Here is a 20,613-nt window from a genome sequence, read left to right on the forward strand (position 1 = left end):
TGAAAAGAGCATACCCCATTTAGTTGAAGAATTAATATGATGAATACTGAAACCATTCTGAACAGTGTCATATACCAGCCTTTTCTTCCCCTTGGGATGTTTCCCTTATCTGCCAGAGAAACTCTGTGTCTCTGGAAGTATCTCAACACCAGGTTACACCCAAAAGTTAGGTGCTTCTTTCTCTGTGCTCTGTGGCTCTTACTTTTATTTTATTTTATTATAGTAAGAGCCTCTCATGGCTCTCATACCCTGTATCAGGCACTCTGCCGGGCCCTTTTCTCATAACTTCTTAAAGCATATGTTTTTATCCTGTCTTATAGGTGAAGAAATTGATACCAAGGTCTCAAAGCAAATGGGGCCAAGATTTGGACTTATTTATTCAGTTGCTTTTCATGTGTTTAAATGTCTGCTCAAAACTCGTGAATGACAGAGACCTTCTAATCATTTTATATTTCCAGAGTCTGGTACAATGTTTACACATAAGACATTTTTAGTCAGTTGGTGTAAAGAATATATGTAAATGAATGAATATATACAAAACTATCCTTTTTCTCTTAAGTTCTGATTGTTTTCTTAAAATCTTCTAGGATAGGACTTTTATGTTTTACTTTTTGGTGTATTTAGTAGGCCATATACCTACCTGGCACAAGGCGAGCCTCCAGTAAATTTTTGTTGGTTTAACTGATAATATATTGAAATGCTTTGAAAAAATGCAGCATCATTCAAATATAAACTGGTAAGATTAATGAGTTCATTTAGTAAGTATTTAGTACTTCTTTGTCATAGGAACTGACTTCATAGAGCGTACTATTGTGCTAGATTTAACCTAAACAGTATGATTGGTTCTAAAATGTCTTGATTTATGAATACCATTGATCTTTTTTTTAATTTAAAGGTATAGATAGTACTGTAGTTGACTCATCTTTATGTTGTAAGTATTCATTAGTTTATAAGTTCTGTATACACTTGAATACTTTTTTATTGTAGGTCTTCTGAAACTCCTTTTAGAATAGGATTATTTTGGTTTAATCTTTTCATTGATGGAAATTTACATGACTAGAGAAATACAATGATTTTAGATTTATGATTTTTTTTTTAAGAAACTGGAACAAGAGAGAATGAAAATATCTCGCATAAATTTTCAGAATTTATTTTGGGCATACCTAAAACAGGTCATCTAGTAGGCTTATGAAGAATCTTGGATTTTGCCACTTGGCTTAAAATTCAGTTCTAGTGTAGAGTCTATTTATGAATGCTGACTTGGGATTAAAAGATGTATTATTTGTATGTACTTTTATATTGTAATCTTCCCTAACCCTCAACAGGTAGGTAGATGTGGATAAAGCTAGGTGAAACACAGTTTACCTAGCAGGAAGTGGTAGAGCTAGTATTTAAAACCATGTTTCCCAGGGTTTGTGTTATTTTCTGACTCTGTCACAATTGGGTTACTTAAGGCTAGAGTTTAAAGTTTCAGTTAGTTTCCAAAAATGGCAAATTCATCAGAACAGCACTTTTAAATGTTAAATTGTTTGATATTTATCTCTGATCACATTAAATTTTATGGTATATGTTTTTTGCTTAGGTAAATATGCTGAAGATATATTTGGAGAATTATTCAATGAAGCACATAGTTTTTCCTTCAGAGTTAACTCACTACAAGAACGTGTGGACCGTTTATCTGTTAGTGTTACACAGCTTGACCCTAAAGAAGAAGAATGTAAGTTTATTCATATTATATTTCCTTTCAAATATATATTTTAGGTTAGATGAGATGAGTGAAATACTTAAGAACAATATATATTTTTTTTCTTTTGTGTGTGTGTGTTCCTTGTTTGAAACCTTACAGTTGATTAGAATGTAATGTTGATTAGAGAATAGGAACAAATGATATAGAATATTGAATAAAAAAGCTTGATAACAATGTTGAAGACAACACTTCAAACCACTGTCATTTGACAATCTCCAATTGTCGTCCTCTTAATATACTCCCATGTGATTTCACTGATGAATAACATATTAGTTTGCAAGTATTGAAATCAATCCCATTGTTCAGGTGCTTGTCATATTCTATGTCAATCTGTCTTACATGGGGTGAAAATATCTTAGGAAAACACTGCAAGAAGTTCGTTGAAACTTTGAAAGAAGTTTCAGATGGATTGTTTAACTTTACTTAAAATAATAAGATCGGTTAATTGATTTAGTTATGAATGGATTTGATATTCACTATTTTGAGATTATAAATAAAACTACACTTATAAATGAGGAGCTGTGTGCTTAAGGTGTGCATCGATTCATGTAGTAGAAACTTTGAATGCAAAATATTAAACAGGAACCAAAGTACTCATTTAAGAAAATGCTGCATTAGTGGATTGCTCATATTAAGATCCTCAAAAACAAATATTATATATATTTAACAGTTTACTCAATTTCCTGTTAATTTTGAGACTCTTTGGACAATTAAACACATACTTACAAAACCAGTTAATGTTTACTTGCTTATTTAATATCTATTTATATATTATTTATTACAAGAAATTCGCCTACACTATTGAGTGGGAGGTGGCTAAGCAAGTTCAAAGTGCATAGTTCAGGCCATCAGGAAGGAAAGATAACGAGCAGTCTGGAACACAGTCCCAGGAGGAGGCTGCTATCTACAGTGGAAATTCCAAGAACAATATTAAACACAAATTTATTACAAGTCTTTTCTACCTATGACCATGACAGCCACATACATGTTCTAATAAATCAGTAAATTACCTATAAATGCCATTAGCATGACTCTCTTGGCTTTTCTTACTCATTTTTTTTTAACCTTTTCTTTCTGTATACTAAATGACTCTTAAGTTTTTTGGGTTTTGTTTTTGTTTTTATTGGGGAATTGGGGGGATGGTAACAGCACTGGGGAATTGGGGGAAGGGGAACAGACAAGTTGCTGTCATTTTGTTCTTCAGTCTAGTTGTGGAGGACGTTGCTTCACTGGCCCAAGTTGGCACCATCATTGTGCTCTTCCCAGGCGAGGCAGATCAGTCGCCGGCTTCTGGACGGCTGCTCACGGCGGCTGCTGGCCGCTCACGCTGGCTGCTGGCTACATACGGTAGCCCATGGCAACCCACTGCCACAGGGGCTGCAGCCTACGCCGACGCTGGCAACTCACGGGCAGCCCAGCTCCAGGTTGAGCTGTTGTTCAGCATCTTAGCCGTGGAGGGCAGTGTCACTGGCCCTCATATGTGGGATCCGAACCGGGGTCCTCTGGTGTCCCAAGCCAGTTCTTAACCATCATGCCACTCGGCCAGCCCAATGACTCTTAAGTTTTTGACATAAAAATTTTTTAGCCAGACTTTTCCTCCATTCTCATTCTCTTTTCTCCCTTACAATTTATGTACTTTTGTCTTAGAAACAAAAATTATTTGAAAATTATTTGAAATTCTTAGTAAATTGAAATTGATTCTATAAGAATAATTTTTTAAATATGATTTTTCTTTTTTTTAAGATTTTATTGGGGAATTGGGGAAGGGGAACAGTGTTGGGGAATTGGGGAAGGGGAACAGCCAAGTTGTGGTCCTTCAGTCTTAGTTGTGGAGGGCACAGCTAACTCAGCTCCAAGTCCAGTTGCCATCTGGCCACCCGTTGGCAGCTTGCAGCCTCTCAGCTCAAGGTGTGATGTTCAGTCTTAGTTGCTGGTGGGCATAGCCCACCATCCCATGTGAGAATCGAACCGGCAACCTTGTTCATAGGAGCATGTGTTCTCACCAGCTGAGCCATCCTGCCACCTGTTGGCAGCTCAGCTCGGGCACAGATCACTGGCCCATGTGGGAATTGAACCGGTGACCCTGTTGCACAGAGCTCACACTCTTAACCAACTGAGCCACTCGGCCGGCCCTAATATGCTTTTGTGTTGCATATTATTAAATTGCTAACATCTGATCTAGTTATTTGAATGTTACTTCCTACTTTAAATGAACATTAAATAAATAAATCCAGGGGCCGACTGAGTGACTCAGTTGGTAAGAGCACGAGCTCTGAATAACAGGGCTGCTGGTTTGATTCCCACATGGGCCAGTAAGCTACACCGTCTACAGCTAAGATTGTGAACAAGGGCTCGACCTGGAGCTGGGCTACTGTGAGCTACCGTGAGTGGCTGGCAGCCAGCGTGAGTGTCCGGCAGCCAGGAAGAGCTGCCATGAGCCGTAGTGAGTGGCCCGTCCAATGGCCGGCAAGCAACTGCCTCAGCCGGGAAGAGTGCAATGATCATAATACCAACATGGGCCAGTGAAGCGGTGTCCTCCACAACTAGACTGAGGAACAAAAGGACAGCAACTTGGCTGTTCACCTTTCCCAGTTCCCCAACACTGTTCTCCCCCAATTCCCCAAAAAAATCTTAAAAAAAAAAATCCAAATTGCTATTATGTAGAACAAAAATGTTTTATACTGAGTGTTAAACAAGGGATATCAGGTTAAAAACAAACAAACAAAAAACCCACATTATAGGCTGAAATAATGGTAGAAACTTCAGTGGTAAAACAACATTTCATGCCTTGATAGAGTATATTGAAGATTAATGTTTCTCAAACTCCATTTTTTTAAACAAAAAGAAATGAAACTATTAAGTATATATTTTTACTCATCCTAGAGAATTATTTAATGTGAATCTTTTATAACTTCAAAAAATATTTTTTGTTGAATAACGTTTTTAGTATAAATGCAAATTGTATAATAGATATAAACTTGAACCATAAGTATATTAAAAGATATCACTGCAAAAAACAAAAAGTAGAATGTAATGATAGATGTCTTAGTATTTGAACCAACTTCTTTTGACATAACCTAATTTAAGCCTAACTAAGGAGAAGCAAATACTTACTATGCTAAGTTTCTACTGCTTGCAAAGATAAAAACTCATAGCTCTGGTTGTGGAGAAAAAGCAAAACAGCACTTTTTTAAAAAACAGTTTTGTGGTGGGGTTTTTTTTTTTTTAAGATTTTATTGTGGAATTGGGGGAGGGGAACAGTGCTGGGGAATCAGGGAAGGGGAACAGACAAGTTGCTGTCCTTTTGTTCTTCAGTCTAGTTGTGGAGGACACCACTTCACTGTCCCATGTTGGTATTATCATTGCTCTCTTCCCGGGTGAGGCAGATAGGTCGCCGGCCTCTGGATGGCCGCTCACAGCGGCTCTTGGCAGCTCATGCTGACTGCCGGCTGCTCACGCTGGCTGCCAGCCACTCATAGTAGCTTATGGCAGCCCACTGCAGCAGGGGCTGCAGCCTACACTGTCGCAGGTGACTCACGGCAGCCCAGCTCCAGGTCGAGCTGTTGTTCACTATCTTAGCTGTAGTGGGCAGTGTCACTGGCCCTCATGTGGGATCTGAACCGGGGCCCTGCTGCTCAGAGCTGGCGTCCCAAGCCAGCTCTTAACCAACGGGCCACTCGGCCGGCCCCTAAAAACAGTTTTATTGAGAAATATTTCATATTTCCTATAATTAGCCCATTTAAAGTTAAATTGTGCAATTCAGTGGATTTTAGCATATTCACAGAGTTATGCAACTATCACCACAATCAATTTTAAAACATTTCATCATTCCAAAAAGAAACGCTAAACCCATTAGCAGTCACTCTCCATCCCCCGTTTCCCTCAGCTTCTAGCAATCACTAATCTACTTTCTGTCCCTATGGATTAGCCTGTTCTGGACATTTCATATGACTGGAATCATACAATATGTGGTCTTTTGTGACTGGCTTCTTTTCACTTAGCCTAATGTTTTTAATATTAGTTTATGTTGTAAAATGTATTTGTATTTCTGTGATGACATGATGTTGAGCACCTTTTCATGGCTTATAAGTCATTTAGAGACAAGTCACCCAGTAGGAAGTGGTAGAGCTTGGATTTAAAACCAAGATTTAAATGACTTATCAGCAATTTGTGTATCTTATTTGGAAAAATGTCTGTTAGGTCTTTTTACCATTTTTAAATTGGGTTATTTTTTTTATTGTTGAGTTATCAGAATTCTCTATATATTCTGAGTCTAAGTCCTTTTTCAGATAATATGATTTGCAAATATTCTATTCTGTGGGTTTTTCTTGGCATCCTTTGAAGCATGTACATGTACATTAGGCATACTCCTTGAAATTCTTGAAGTAAAATCATTGCAAGTAATGAAAAAAATTTTTATGGCCATTCTTTCAAATATATCATTTACATCCAAAATTTCTTTTTTAAATAACTTAAACATTTAAGTTATAAATATATGCCATCTAATAATACAGAAATACACAGGTAGTTCTTATATTAACCGAAATAAAAATTAACATTTAGTTTCAAAATACTGTTACATTTTAACAAATCTCTTAGCACTCCCATTAAAATTGAAAATAAAAATACAAATACCAGTAAATAACTTAAGATGTGTTCAAGTGTTTTTAAAAAGTCCTGGTATACTAACAGCTATCAGAATTATTTATAGTTTCCTTTAAACTTTGTAGAGCATTGGGTAAGAGTTCAGAATCTAAAAGCTGAACTATTTAATTTGAAATTGTTTTAGGGATGTTGGATACAAGGAATTTTCAAAGTTACTTAACCTAAAATTTTATATTCAGTGAAAGTTCAAACAAAACAACATTATGCATACAATACTGAATTATGGAGTGGAATGTCAATATTTTTGCTTTTTAATTGCCATTTAATAGTAAGTAATGGTGAGAACTACCAATATAATTTAGAAAATATGTAAAAGATGAGTTTTAAACAAAGGCTTGTACAATTATATTTAGTTCAATTATGCTTATAAACATATTGTGCTAATTTACTGTATTATATAATACTATTTAAATAATATTGAATGTCATTGTTGGCAGCTGGAAGGAGCTTTGTCACAGTGTTCTGTTAATAAATAAGACAAATGATAAATTAGAGGTGTTGAAGATAGAAAAGTGCTTATTATTTTACATGGATTTTACACCCTAAGAAAGTTTTTAGAGAATGAATACTAGTTTCCATCTGGTTACATCATAAGATTAATAAATGGGGTGGGAGAGTGGCAAGAATGGATCCATTTTGATTATAGAAAGCAGTGGCTACTTCTGACAGGAACTGGAGGAGCAGTGTGTGGTATTGTGGGGAAAGAATCAACTTCAAGGGCAGATAGATCTGGGCTTTCTCTTCTGACTATTGCATATTAACCATTTTGCCCTGGGCCAGTTATATAATATTTTCTCGCCTTGGTATTCTTATGTTTAAAAGTGGGATAATAATTCCTATTGTTGAATTATAAAGATTAAATAAAATAAAAATTAATGAAATCATATAGCGCATTTAGTATGTACTCATTAAATATCTCTTATACTACTTTTTAGTGATAGTAAGAAAAAAACATGTCTTTTGGATTTTATTTTGGTGTTTTTTAAGTGTGAGATTGCTGGGAATGCAGTCATGGTATGATCATTGTGTAGGCAGCCTCACTGCTTCACCTGTTCCCTAGATCCAAGCGTTCATATTGAGTGAATTTTACTTGTGAGGATGATAGAGATACTATTTTAGGGAGAAGAATAATTTAAGAATTGTTATGATTGTTTAGTACTGACCTTGCTATAGTATAAAACATTTACCTGTATACTTAAAACCATATTAAATATGTAAGAAATCACCTAATTTTTTTAACTTAAAGTTTATTGGGGCTGACAACGGTTAATAAAGTTACATAGGTGTCATGTGTACAGTTCTGTAATACATCATCTATATATCACTTTGTGTGTTCACCACCCAGAGTCAGTTCTCCTTCCATCACCATATATTTGATCCCGTTTACCCTCATCTACCACCCCCATCCCCCCTTACCTCTGGAAACCACTAAATCACCTAATTTTTTAATATCAGGAAATCACTCTAAGCACTAAAAATGTAGTATTCTGGTATATTTCTTATATTGTGCTGCATAGTTCAAAAGAAAATGAGTACATGAAGTTATTTTAAATCATCATATATGTGATGGGGCTGTGCTAGTTAATAGAGGTACTAATGTACAAGACAGTCTTAGTCTTCAAGAGCTTATAACTAAGTAGAAATCCTTATGGCACAAGATAAAAGATAAGTGAAATAAGGAATACTATAGATTGCCCAGTACTGGAAAATATTTTCTTTACTGCAAAGTTTATTTTAATTTTATAGTATATGTGTAATATCAGTAGTTAATATAGTACAGAGGTCAACAGTGTGTTTAGCCCAGAATGTCACTGATAACGAAGTAATTTCCTACAGTGTTATTGGTATAAGCTAAATAAAAGTAATAAAGGGTGATAGGGAAAAGAGTGTATAGAAGAAAGGAAGAAGAGGATGTAGGTTGGGGCAGGGGGTGGGGATGGCAAGTAAAAAAAAGAAAAATGTATTTGGTAGAAAATACAGATATGCTTCAGGTGTCATTGGAGCCCTCTGATCCTTAGAAATCAGAGGTGACATTAAAGTCCATCTGATTGGGAAAATGAGGTATAAAATGCTATGGAATATAGTGATACAGCATTTAAAATATGGTTCCTGATTCATAAGCCACTACAGTCACAACCTCCTGAGCAATGCTGACTTTTAAACAAATGTAGTGTATGAATATATTCGTATATTAAATCATCTTAGTAAAAATAAACAAAATACATTTCTGATTTTTGTTTTAGTGTCTTTGCAAGATATAACAATGAGAAAAGCTTTCCGAAGTTCTACAATTCAAGATCAGCAGCTTTTTGACCGCAAGACTTTGCCTATTCCCTTGCAGGAGACATACGATGTTTGTGAACAGCCTCCACCTCTCAATATACTCACTCCTTATAGGTCAGTAGGCTAATAAGTAAGAAAGCTGGTTATTTATGTCATGCTTCAAGTTCAGATAGGCAGCGGTCTATCTTTAAATGCTAAATCCCCAACATTCTTTAGTTCACTGGACTTTTGACCTACACAGAGAATGCTTCTTATCCATGACCTTTAGAAACCGTTTGCTTTATCCAGTAGGTGAGCTCCTAAAGCTCTGGAGTAGAAAAGACAAGACTATCTCAAGGGAATTGTTTGGACAAGTATTAACAAGAAAAGTTAGTGGCAAACTTATTACTACAAAGGGCCAAAGAGTTGTTATTGTCTTTTTAATTTAATTTCTAATCAGATGGAAAATAAAAAAGAAAGAGCTCAAAATTTCACCACACTAACAAAAATAAATATTATTTTTGGTTGTTTTATCTACTCTTGATCTATATGCATGAAATTTACATAATGAATATGTAGTGTCTGTTTTTAAAATGTTTTTAACCATTTAAAATAAAATCTGGAATTATTTAGGCTTTTTTGGGAGTCCTTTCATATGATTTGTTAAATAAGTAATTTAAGATGCAGAACACATATCCTGAATCAAATGGTATTCAGATAGTTATTTGAAACTATTTTTCAGTATGCAAGTCATTTAGATATAAATAACTTACTACAAGAATGACTATTAGGTGATATTTTTGGGGTTTGGTAAGATAATAAGTAAATTAGAGTATTGGCAGAAACCCAGTACAAGTTTCTGTATTCTAAATGATATTATCATCCTTAGGCAGAACCATTTGTAATTATTGGAATTTCTCAAAGGACTTTTAGAAAACTTGGTATTCGGCAGAAGTTAGAGATGAAAATTATCCAGCTGTACTTTAATAAATTATTAACACCAATTCTGAAAACATCTAGCTTTCCATTTTCATTAATTTACCACCCAACTTGTGAGAAATGTTTTATTGGTTCAGTATTCTAATTTATTTTGCCACAATTTTTACACATGCTATATTTTATTAATGTAAGAATAACATTTCAGTAAAACTATTTCTATTCTGATTGCCTAAGTCTTATTAATATATATTTTAATTGATACTTTTTATTTCAGAGATGATGGTAAAGAAGGTTTGAAGTTTTATACCAACCCTTCATATTTCTTTGATCTATGGAAAGAAAAAATGTTGCAAGATACAGAGGATAAGAGGAAGGAAAAGAGGAAGCAGAAGGTATTACAAGAGATTCAAAAAATTGAAGTTAGTTTTCGTGTATTTGTGCTTTGTTACATATATGGAACTTTATTAGATCTGTACTTTGACAGTTTTATTTTATTGGGTCCATACAGTCAAATACTAAAGCCTTTATAATTTCACAGAAAGATTACAGTCCAATTTGAGCAGGTGAGCAATTAGATTATTATAATGTGGTGTGAGAAGTGCCATAACAGAGGTATGCTTGGACGGTGTGAGTACACAAAATAGCGTTTGTTTAGAAGGACAGAGTGGGTAAACACTTGCAACAAAGCTTATAATATATCTTGAATAACAAATAGGAACTAAGTGGACCAGGGAAGAGAAGGGCATTCTGGAAAGAAGGAACAAAGGAATGTTGTGCAGATATTGGTAAAGCAGATTAAGCCAATATTTTCTAACCACGGAGCATATCCTAAATGTTTTGGAAAGATTATTCTCAATAAATTCCTGTTATCTGCTGTGTTGTCATTTTCCACTTTCTAATAAAATTCACTTGGATTTACTTTATTCCATGTTAATGATAACTAGAACTATAGAAGGAGGAAGCAATGTTGGCTTTAGGTAGAGTTATGAGGGAGGGAAAGTCGGTCTTCATCACCCCTGTTCTCCTGTAACTGTCTCTACTTTCCCCCTCTCCCCATAATGCCTTCCTGTTATTATCTTAATTAGACAGTATCCCAGTGTTCTAGCTGGAGTTTGCAAGCTGGCGACTGACAGTCCAAAGTTACACCTGCAAGCAGTGTTTTGTTTCATAGCCACAGTGGTCTTAAAAATTTTGAACTGGAATGCCTTAAATGGACATGCCTGTCCAGTTCACTGCCTTCCCTGTCTCATACCCTATTCTGTTCATTTATGAATGTCATCTGCTTGGCCTCTTTGAGCATTTGACTCTGTTGTACCTACTCTAGACCTTTCTGTGCTTTTTCCCATGATTTAAGAATTGATCCATTTTGATTATAGAAAGCAGAGGCTACTTCTGACAGGAACCAGGGGAGCAGTGAGTCGTATTGTGGCAATACCACTATTTGTGTTATCTTTCAAATACTCTGTTTCCTGTTGAGTGACACGGTTATAATGGATTAATTAGACAATTGGATTTTTACTAACATACATCGGCTAGCTAATTGATGACTTCCCAGATAAAATAACTTCAGTAAATTTTCAGGTTTTGGTTTGAGGTAGAGTGCCATTAATGGTAGAAATTTCACTCATAGGAAAAGCTAATAGATGTAGCAGAGTTGATGAATCATTTTCCATCTGAAAGGACTTTCTGACCTCAAATTTCATTACTTAGGCATACTATTTTTATCTGGTACATCAATTCCAATTAGAGATTAAAGAAACATGACAAGAAACTGAGATTACAAGCAAGCTAGCAAAGATTTAACTCTAAAAGTACAAATGAACTATGCCCGTGTTACTTTTGTTATATTATGATTACATTGCCTGTTTCAATATTGATGTTTGAATTTTATCTTGATTATTATAACCTCTTTTTAAAAACTTAGCACTTTAGCATTTGGCTTTGTTTCAATACATGTGTTACAGCAGAAAAATCTAGATCGTCCTCATGAACCAGAAAAAGTGCCAAGAGCACCACATGACAGGCGGAGAGAATGGCAGAAGCTCGCCCAAGGTCCAGAGCTGGCTGAAGACGATGCTAATCTCTTACATAAACATATTGAAGTTGCTAATGGCCCAGCCTCTCATTTTGAAACAAGGTTTCTTTTTCTTTTGTTTGTTTTTAAACAAAATTAATGATAAAATACTGGCTTTATTTCTAGTATCTATACCTGTAAGTGTTAGGTCCTGAACTGTTGAACTGGCAGGGCCTGTTATGGGTATAGAGATGATTCTAAAACACTGACCACTATAAGTCTACTGAAGGCTGATCCTGGGCAGATCACTGTCATACCTGGGCTTTGGTTTGGTCGTCTTTAGAAAGAGCTGGTTGGAGTAGATGACCTTCAGATGACCTTTCCTATGCAGTCTCAACTCCCTCTCAGTATTTCAAGCAGTCTGCTAGAATTCCATGATAGAGGAATGGGGTCTGGATTTTTTTTTTTGAAGTATTATTGAATTATATATCACTGTATATAAAATAGGAGTTGAGAAAGGGTTACATTTTGTTCCTTTTTCTTCACATCTTCCACCTCAGATATATCAGGACTTTGAAACAAAATTACTCATCCCTTTTTGCAAAAATGTAGAATAGGTCCTTTTCCTTTCTTAGTAGTTAGAGGCCCTATGTAAGTAACACACTACCCTAACATACTAGCATCTCTCTGTGAAAAAATTTATTTTTGTATAGTTGATTGGTTATAGTTATATATATATATATATATATATATATATATATATATATATATATATATATATATATATATATATANCCCAACTTGTGAGAAATGTTTTATTGGTTCAGTATTCTAATTTATTTTGCCACAATTTTTACACATGCTATATTTTATTAATGTAAGAATAACATTTCAGTAAAACTATTTCTATTCTGATTGCCTAAGTCTTATTAATATATATTTTAATTGATACTTTTTATTTCAGAGATGATGGTAAAGAAGGTTTGAAGTTTTATACCAACCCTTCATATTTCTTTGATCTATGGAAAGAAAAAATGTTGCAAGATACAGAGGATAAGAGGAAGGAAAAGAGGAAGCAGAAGGTATTACAAGAGATTCAAAAAATTGAAGTTAGTTTTCGTGTATTTGTGCTTTGTTACATATATGGAACTTTATTAGATCTGTACTTTGACAGTTTTATTTTATTGGGTCCATACAGTCAAATACTAAAGCCTTTATAATTTCACAGAAAGATTACAGTCCAATTTGAGCAGGTGAGCAATTAGATTATTATAATGTGGTGTGAGAAGTGCCATAACAGAGGTATGCTTGGACGGTGTGAGTACACAAAATAGCGTTTGTTTAGAAGGACAGAGTGGGTAAACACTTGCAACAAAGCTTATAATATATCTTGAATAACAAATAGGAACTAAGTGGACCAGGGAAGAGAAGGGCATTCTGGAAAGAAGGAACAAAGGAATGTTGTGCAGATATTGGTAAAGCAGATTAAGCCAATATTTTCTAACCACGGAGCATATCCTAAATGTTTTGGAAAGATTATTCTCAATAAATTCCTGTTATCTGCTGTGTTGTCATTTTCCACTTTCTAATAAAATTCACTTGGATTTACTTTATTCCATGTTAATGATAACTAGAACTATAGAAGGAGGAAGCAATGTTGGCTTTAGGTAGAGTTATGAGGGAGGGAAAGTCGGTCTTCATCACCCCTGTTCTCCTGTAACTGTCTCTACTTTCCCCCTCTCCCCATAATGCCTTCCTGTTATTATCTTAATTAGACAGTATCCCAGTGTTCTAGCTGGAGTTTGCAAGCTGGCGACTGACAGTCCAAAGTTACACCTGCAAGCAGTGTTTTGTTTCATAGCCACAGTGGTCTTAAAAATTTTGAACTGGAATGCCTTAAATGGACATGCCTGTCCAGTTCACTGCCTTCCCTGTCTCATACCCTATTCTGTTCATTTATGAATGTCATCTGCTTGGCCTCTTTGAGCATTTGACTCTGTTGTACCTACTCTAGACCTTTCTGTGCTTTTTCCCATGATTTAAGAATTGATCCATTTTGATTATAGAAAGCAGAGGCTACTTCTGACAGGAACCAGGGGAGCAGTGAGTCGTATTGTGGCAATACCACTATTTGTGTTATCTTTCAAATACTCTGTTTCCTGTTGAGTGACACGGTTATAATGGATTAATTAGACAATTGGATTTTTACTAACATACATCGGCTAGCTAATTGATGACTTCCCAGATAAAATAACTTCAGTAAATTTTCAGGTTTTGGTTTGAGGTAGAGTGCCATTAATGGTAGAAATTTCACTCATAGGAAAAGCTAATAGATGTAGCAGAGTTGATGAATCATTTTCCATCTGAAAGGACTTTCTGACCTCAAATTTCATTACTTAGGCATACTATTTTTATCTGGTACATCAATTCCAATTAGAGATTAAAGAAACATGACAAGAAACTGAGATTACAAGCAAGCTAGCAAAGATTTAACTCTAAAAGTACAAATGAACTATGCCCGTGTTACTTTTGTTATATTATGATTACATTGCCTGTTTCAATATTGATGTTTGAATTTTATCTTGATTATTATAACCTCTTTTTAAAAACTTAGCACTTTAGCATTTGGCTTTGTTTCAATACATGTGTTACAGCAGAAAAATCTAGATCGTCCTCATGAACCAGAAAAAGTGCCAAGAGCACCACATGACAGGCGGAGAGAATGGCAGAAGCTCGCCCAAGGTCCAGAGCTGGCTGAAGACGATGCTAATCTCTTACATAAACATATTGAAGTTGCTAATGGCCCAGCCTCTCATTTTGAAACAAGGTTTCTTTTTCTTTTGTTTGTTTTTAAACAAAATTAATGATAAAATACTGGCTTTATTTCTAGTATCTATACCTGTAAGTGTTAGGTCCTGAACTGTTGAACTGGCAGGGCCTGTTATGGGTATAGAGATGATTCTAAAACACTGACCACTATAAGTCTACTGAAGGCTGATCCTGGGCAGATCACTGTCATACCTGGGCTTTGGTTTGGTCGTCTTTAGAAAGAGCTGGTTGGAGTAGATGACCTTCAGATGACCTTTCCTATGCAGTCTCAACTCCCTCTCAGTATTTCAAGCAGTCTGCTAGAATTCCATGATAGAGGAATGGGGTCTGGATTTTTTTTTTTGAAGTATTATTGAATTATATATCACTGTATATAAAATAGGAGTTGAGAAAGGGTTACATTTTGTTCCTTTTTCTTCACATCTTCCACCTCAGATATATCAGGACTTTGAAACAAAATTACTCATCCCTTTTTGCAAAAATGTAGAATAGGTCCTTTTCCTTTCTTAGTAGTTAGAGGCCCTATGTAAGTAACACACTACCCTAACATACTAGCATCTCTCTGTGAAAAAATCCACTTTTTGACACTTTACCCATTTCCTTAGCTCTGTATTTTTTATATATATATATATATATATATATATATATATATATATAATAACTGATTTTTGAATGGAAAAGATCTGAAGGTTTTTTTTTTAATAATACATGTAAATTATTGGGCCATAAGTGTACAATATTGTGCCTCTTTTAGGAATAATATACATCTAAGACATTATTTATATGCATTACTGAAAAAAAGAGACTGAAAGAATTGAGAGTTTTAAAAAATTGATCATCTGTAGGCAAACATTTATTTCTGCTACCATTAAGTAATTGAGGTATTTAGCTGACCCAGTAGTGTAAATATATTATTTATAACTTGCTTTGTGCAAATTTTTTAAACCCAACTTTGTCCCCAGCATGCACTACAATCAGTAAATACATAATGTCTTCACATGCTCAGGGTACCTAAACTTTTGCTTTAAATCTGATCTTAAGTCACATGTTGCTATATTACTCTACATACTATGTTCTGAGTACCCTAGCACCTTTGAAAACACCAAAAAGATAAAAATGATGTAGTTAACCATCTCTGTGATGCTAGCTAGTGTCAGGGAAGCCTTTTTCCCTGGGTACAAGACACTTGAAAGTCATTTAGATTTAAGAGAGCAACAAGATATCTTGGTGGTAGAAAATTCCAGTTTACATATTCTAACTTTTTGTCATTGGCATCTTATTACAAAGAAGAAAGTGAAACGGGCAGATAGCTTTGAATACAATTTACTAAAAGTTAATTCTTTTCTTGTTTATAAGATTATATATGTAATACTTTTCATCCTTGTAAATTGAAGTAGTATTACATTATAAAATAACAAAATAACTGAAGATCATCATTAATGAACCTGAATCAGCAAGGAAAGTTTGCATTGTAAGCAGCATTTTTTGTTTTAAAAGCAGGATGAATGCAATAAATTCCTGAAAGAAGGTTCTTAAAAGTGTTTAAAATATTGGCATCCAAAGTATAAACTTGAAATATCTCATGTAGAACACTTTACTCCACCAATAATTCAAGAAAAATATACTGATACTGTGTATTTTTTTAGACCTCAGACATATGTGGATCATATGGATGGATCTTACTCACTTTCTGCCTTGCCATTTAGTCAAATGAGTGAGCTTCTGACTAGAGCTGAGGAAAGGGTCTTAGTCAGACCACATGAACCACCTCCACCTCCGCCAATGCATGGAGCAGGAGATGCAAAACCTATACCCACCTGTATCAGGTATGTTGGGACAAGCACTTGATGTTTTATCTCGGGTTGGTAACCTTTTTCTTTAAAGGCCCAGATAGTATGTATTAGGCTTTAGTGAGCATACATTTCTGCCACGACTACCTAATTTGGCCATTGTTGCATGAAAGCAGCCATGGACTATGTACATGATTAAACAAATATATTTCTGTTGAAACAAAATTTTATTTACAAAAAACAGGGAGTGGGTCAGATTTGGCCTGTGGGAGGTAATTTTCCAGCCTCTGATAAGAGCCAACACATTCTTCTGGGGAAATTTAAGGAGAATTTAAAGATGAACCTGTTTCGTTTTATTATAGCTTTATTATCAAGCATATGATGTGCAGTGTAGCAGGTCCTTGAATAGTGTTGTTTTGTTCAATGTCATTTAATGTTGTTGAGATGCCGTAGGAACTTAACTTTTGTTTGTATCAGTTAGCCTATGGTAAAATTGGTTTCATTATACATCATTTTACTTAAAGTTAGAGCCTATTGACAGTTTTAAGAGAGGACTTGCTGTATAGTAATACAAATTAAGAATTTTTATAATGTGGTAAGGGACTAAAAAATGGGAACCAAAGGTGTAATTATAAATGTTAATCTGATATTAGGGGAAATACTCTAAAAATTTGAGAGAGAATAGGCAATTCCTCATAATTTTCAGTAAAGCTATTTTGTAGTTTAATTTTGTCCATTGTTACCCAAATTATAAATTTTTAAAGAGAAATAGAGATCAGTTTTACAGTATTCAGTTAAAAATATCAATCTTCTGTCCGTGATTTATTTGCTCTTTCATCCTCAGGAAGGACGAGGGCTGTAAATTTCCTTTTGTGGTTTGTGATTAGTTGTCATTGATTTGACTGAAATGACATATGATGACTCTTGATATAATACAACATTATAAATATAGCATTGTGTTGGTCATAAGTATTGCTACAAATGTTGTAATGTGATAAATGATTAGCCATTACAAAGAATCATATCACTATGTAAAATTGAGCATTTTGCTTATCAAAGTAAGCATAAAATGCTTGAGTGAATCTGAAAGTTGCCTGAGGGTATGAGACCATTTAGAATTTTACAAACCAAAGTACCACTTGTTAATTTTCTTGGTGTGCTTTTAGTTATTTTATTCTAAATACTGGTGAAAAAATTTTAATTTCTATAGGAACATGTTAATGCATTTACCTTGATATAATTACCGATAGTCATTTATATTTTGTGTGGTTAATCTTTTCTCTTTTAATAACTTGCTAGGATCTCTTTATCATTTCAGTTCTGCTACAGGTTTGATAGAGAATCGCCCTCAGTCACCAGCTACAGGCAGGACACCTGTGTTTGTGAGCCCCACCCCCCCACCTCCTCCACCACCTCTTCCATCTGCCTTGTCAACTTCTTCATTAAGAGCGTCAATGACTTCAACTCCTCCCCCACCAGTGCCTCCCCCACCTCCACCTCCAGCCACTGCTTTGCAAGCTCCAGCAGTACCGCCACCTCCAGCTCCTCTTCAGATTGCCCCAGGAGTCCTCCACCCGGCTCCCCCGCCCATTGCACCTCCTCTAGTGCAACCCTCTCCACCGATAGCTAGAGCCACCCCCGTCTGTGAGACTGTACCCGTTCATCCACTCCCACAAGGTGAAGTCCAGGGGCTGCCTCCACCCCCACCACCGCCTCCTTTGCCTCCACCTGGCATTCGACCATCGTCACCTGTCACAGTTGCAGCTCTTGCTCATCCTCCCTCTGGGCTACATCCAACTCCATCTACTGCCCCAGGTCCCCATGTTCCATTAATGCCTCCATCTCCTCCATCACAAGTTATACCTGCTTCTGAGCCAAAGCGTCATCCATCAACCCTACCTGTAATCAGTGACGCCAGGAGTGTACTTCTGGAAGCAATACGAAAAGGTAATTTTCTCAGGGCCACTAAAACATTCTATTGTAACATTAGGAACTTTCTAAATATTTGAAACAATAATGTTTTCCTCATTTATAAAATTTTAAATGATCATGTTTTTACACAGATGGTCTTTACAAAATAAAGCTATGTTCAACTTATATTTTAAATCATTTTCAAGAAAACGTATCACATTATTACAGAAAATTAGTTAAAACCCTTTTTATTATGTTTAGTATGTATATTAACCCCTTAAAAAATCTCATTTTCTTCAAAGTGAAGGCTGTCCATTTGGTGTCTCAGTGACACTTGCTCTACCAGATGCCTTTAAAAGATTAAGTTTCCTCCCTTAGTAATAGAAAAAAAAACAACTTGACATATTTATTCATTTATTCAGTCAACACTTCCTAAAAACCTACTGTATTCCAGGCACTAATAATATAGAATGAATAAGAAGAGTGTTTTTTCCTCAAGTACCGGAGAGAATAAAGCCACAGAAAATATACTCAACGATGTTTATTTTATTTGATAATAATAGAGGTAACAGAAGAAAAGTATCATCTGGTTAACTTTTTAGGATTTGGTGAGCAGGGAGGCACAATAGATCATAATGGCTTAATAAACTGTAGATGTCCACTGGGGTATCGGGCAAGTTTCACCGACTAATATCACAGATGATAACGTAATGAAGAAATTAATGTCTCTCTAAATATGATTCCTTCAGATACTTTTTAATAGATCTTGATTTTTATTTTTCTGTTAGTATTTCTCATGTGTATTTGACTTTACTCCAGAAAGATTAATAATATCTACTGTGCAGTGTTTTGGTTTATAATGAATGGTTTGGATTTACTATATTAGGTATTCAGCTACGAAAAGTAGAAGAGCAGCGTGAACAGGAAGCTAAACATGAACGCATTGAAAATGATGTTGCTACCATCCTGTCCCGCCGTATCGCTGTGGAATATAGTGATTCAGAAGATGATTCAGAATTTGATGAAGTAGATTGGTTGGAGTAAGAAAAATGCATCGATAAATATTACAAAACTGAATGCAAATGTCCTTTGTGGTGCTTGTTCTTTGAAAATGTTTGGTCATTCCAGTGTTTTGCTTTCTTTTCCTTAAGATAAATAACCCGTTTTCCTCCATAATTTTTGATTTCTAAGAAAGATATTAGCATACATTTCAAACTAACGTTTTACAGTGGCTTATCTTTTTTATTTTTCCCTGAAAAGACATAATTTGGTCAAATAAACCACTAAGTATTAAGCATGGACAGCTGTTGTTAGAGTAGCAGATTCTGTTTTTTGATATATCTTAATTGTGCACTTTGTGAATTTAATTTAAAGAAAGCAACTAAGATTGAAATCTTGAGGGCAGCTGTATCTATTAATGAGCCTTATTCCATTTCTTGATGTTTTAAAAGAAGAAACACTGCCTTGAATATATGAATACACTCAGAAAGTACATTTAGCTTGTAGTATTGAATTCTCTTAAAGGAATGCTTGAATTTTTTTTAATTATTGTTTTATTGTTTTTAAATATTTGCCTTATTTGAATGTTTAGCAGCACCCCCTCCCCACTTATATATTGTGTGGTATGATTTTGCTTGCCTATAAAGAATTTAAAATATTTCCATGTGAAATACTCTGACATAAACATACATGTAACTTACATAACTGTTAAGAACAGTCTGATTTAATAAATGGTTCATTTTAAAGGTTAATGGGTGTTGTTCTTTGAATAAAACTATTTCTGAGAGTTTATCAAAAGTTTACTTAATACATAGGTAGTAAACGAAGATTTAAAAAACCACTTATGCTGTGTAATTTCCTCTTAATTGTACAGATTCATATTGTCTAGTGTGTAGGATAACTTTTACATCATTTTTCCCACTGAGGTCACAAGATCAGTATTTTTCAACTCCTTATGCTCTTAAATTAAAATCTCAACTTGCTGTCTAATTTCAGCACTTCTTGGCTTCATTTTAACGTCATTCTTGAAGTTATATTTTGCAATGATAAAATGAGTTGTTAATATTTACACAGTCCAGATTCAGGGGTGGAGGGGAAGCAGCATTAGTATCAGATTATTTAGTGTGAAGAAAAGACTAAATGAGGTTTTGGTAGCTTGACTGTAAAAGTAACTGCAGTCTTTATCCTTGCCTCTATCTGCTCCTTTTGCAATGCAATTTCTAGTTCCTCCCATCAGGAGATGGGTTCTAATTCACCACCTTGAATCTGAGGCTTGTTTTGGCCTATAAGCATATGGCAAAAGTGGGCTCAGGCTAGCCTGCTAGAAGATCAGAAACCTCATGCAGAGAGCCCAGTGAGGCTGTGTTAGACCAGCCAAGCGCGAGCTCATCTGCTGCCTGACAATAGACAGATGAACAAGCCTAGTAGCTAACATTAGCCCAGCCCAGGAGAACTGG

The 20,613-nt window shown here is 35.1% G+C and overlaps 1 protein-coding gene across 9 annotated transcripts in view; it reads left to right on the forward strand.

The window, feature by feature from the left end:
* Window positions 1-19,908, forward strand: part of WASF1 (WASP family member 1) — a 55,991-nt gene extending 36,083 nt beyond the window's left edge. For 6 of the 9 annotated variants that reach the window (XM_019646374.1, XM_019646375.1, XM_019646376.1 and 3 more), the window contains 7 exons: window positions 1,583-1,717; window positions 8,656-8,809; window positions 9,888-10,032; window positions 11,578-11,750; window positions 16,103-16,282; window positions 17,565-18,193; window positions 19,044-19,908. In XM_019646374.1, coding sequence (XP_019501919.1) covers window positions 1,583-1,717; window positions 8,656-8,809; window positions 9,888-10,032; window positions 11,578-11,750; window positions 16,103-16,282; window positions 17,565-18,193; window positions 19,044-19,201 — 1,574 coding nt within the window. In that variant the 3' untranslated portion in view covers window positions 19,202-19,908. The remainder of the gene's footprint in view (window positions 1-1,582; window positions 1,718-8,655; window positions 8,810-9,887; window positions 10,033-11,577; window positions 11,751-16,102; window positions 16,283-17,564; window positions 18,194-19,043) is intronic. The other 3 variants (XM_019646381.1, XM_019646380.1, XM_019646382.1) reach the window with 3 other exon arrangements.
* The last annotated feature ends 705 nt before the right edge of the window (window positions 19,909-20,613 follow it).

Source organism: Hipposideros armiger, unplaced genomic scaffold (genome assembly GCF_001890085.2).
Source record: "Hipposideros armiger isolate ML-2016 unplaced genomic scaffold, ASM189008v1 scaffold_101, whole genome shotgun sequence".
Lineage (NCBI taxonomy): Eukaryota > Metazoa > Chordata > Mammalia > Chiroptera > Hipposideridae > Hipposideros > Hipposideros armiger.